Source organism: Ambystoma mexicanum, chromosome 14, assembly GCF_040938575.1.
Source record: "Ambystoma mexicanum isolate Mex_15411 chromosome 14, UKY_AmexF1_1, whole genome shotgun sequence".
NCBI classification, from domain to species: domain Eukaryota; kingdom Metazoa; phylum Chordata; class Amphibia; order Caudata; family Ambystomatidae; genus Ambystoma; species Ambystoma mexicanum.
Genome location: NC_090940.1, coordinates 107,429,969 through 107,431,588, shown reverse-complemented (window position 1 = coordinate 107,431,588; position 1,620 = coordinate 107,429,969). Strand labels below are relative to the sequence as shown.

General features: G+C 50.5%; 1 protein-coding gene across 1 annotated transcript; it reads left to right on the top strand.

The window, feature by feature from the left end:
- The first annotated feature begins 737 nt into the window (after positions 1-737).
- LOC138527170 (protein LDOC1-like) lies at positions 738-1,280 on the top strand. The gene has a single exon (XM_069638277.1). It carries the CDS (start codon positions 738-740, stop codon positions 1,278-1,280), a length of 543 nt encoding a protein of 180 aa, XP_069494378.1.
- Positions 1,281-1,620: the final 340 nt, after the last annotated feature.

The window sequence follows — 1,620 nt, the reverse complement described above, 5'->3', positions numbered from 1 at the left end:
ATGGAGGTTATGGCGGTGGTTTCGATGGAGCGGCCATTAGGCGTTCCACCACGTAGGTTACTTTTCTTGGGTTATCGGTCTAGTCTTTCTCACGTTCTGGCTGCGACCGCCGACAGCCGGGAAGTATTTACTTCCGGGTTCCCAGACTGTCGGCGCGTTGCAACGTCCTAGCGTCCTGTTGCTATACGCTTTATTTTTCCCTTCTTTTCTCCCCGTTTCGGTTGCTTGCTGTTCCTTTCTCTGTTTCCCGATTCCTTCCCTGCTTTACTCAGCGGGCACGGCTGTTTCCCCTTTTTCATTTTTTATTGCTTTACAGTCCTGCGGGGCTTCTCAAATTGCTTCCCACCTACCCGCTCTCATTACACTTACCTGGATTCTCCTTCCCTCTTGCTGCTCTCGCTCCACGTTACCGGACGGTGGACATTGGTTCTGCTGGACATCGATTCAATCGTCTGAACAACTCTGCATTCTACCTGAACGTCGGATTCCGCAAGGGTTTTTTACACCTGTGGCTTTTTCCCCCCTTACACCTTTCTGCGGTGACGGGGCCGCCACGGCCCCCGTTTCCTGGGGGCCGCTGTGGCTTCCACCGCAGAAGGTTCTCATCGGCTGCGCATACTTACCGGGAGTCATCTAGTTATTCTACAGAAACAAGTTCATCAGGTGAGGAGTCGGAGGTGGGAAGCGGGTTGGACGATTCTGACTCAAGTCACAGTAGATTGCAACGCCAAAGGACTATGGCTACTCCGGAGCAGATCCAAGAGTTGTTGGGGGCTATTCAGAAGCTTTCCCAAGAAGTACAAGCTCTGAAAGTCGAAAACCAAACCCTTCAACAGATATCCCAAGAGGTTCAGACTCTGAAAGCCGAGAATGTGGTCCTTAAGCAACTGATGACGGCTAGAGATAATCCTCCGGAACCGGAATTACCCCCTATGCCGTTGTCCTCAGGGAAATTCGATGGGGCCTCAAGAAAGGTAAAGGAGTTCTTGGATGCATGCAAACTATATTTCACATACAGACCTATTCTTTTTGCCACCAGTAAGGCCCGGGTAGGGTTCATGATCTCGAACAGGTCGGGTAATGCCTTGTCCTGGGTTACTCCTCTAGTTATGGGGGAAGATCCTTCATTACAAGACTATGAGGGTTTCTGTACCCTAATTAAACAGACTTTCGAACGACCAGAGACCACTTATTTAGCGTGTGAAGACCTTTTGGACGCTCATCAAGGTTCTATGGATGTCCTAACGTACATCTCGAACTTCAAAACATTGGCTGCATAGGCAGGATGGCCTGAACAGGCCCATTATGCAATCTTTTTCGAAGAGGATTAAAAGAGGACATAAAGGATGAACTAGTTCGGGTGCCAAGGCCTTCCTCTCTTGCAGAACTTCTATCCACAGTCCTTCAGATCGAACAACGCCTGTCGGAGAGAAGGAACGAACGTCGCAAGTTCAGGAGTCGATCCTATTTCTCTGGTCCTTCCCTATCCGCTCCTCCTACTCCCTCTGCACCTTCCAAGGAAGAACCCATGCAAATTGGGGTCGCCCGGGGCCCTCTCACTGCGGAAGAATGACGACGTCGCAGGGAGAAGAGTTTGTGCACGTATTGTGCCTCTGACAA

Excerpts from the sequence above, each read along its gene's own strand:
- LOC138527170 (XM_069638277.1), top strand. The coding sequence starts at position 738 with ATGGCTACTCCGGAGCAGATCCAAGAGTTGTTGGGGGCTATTCAGAAG.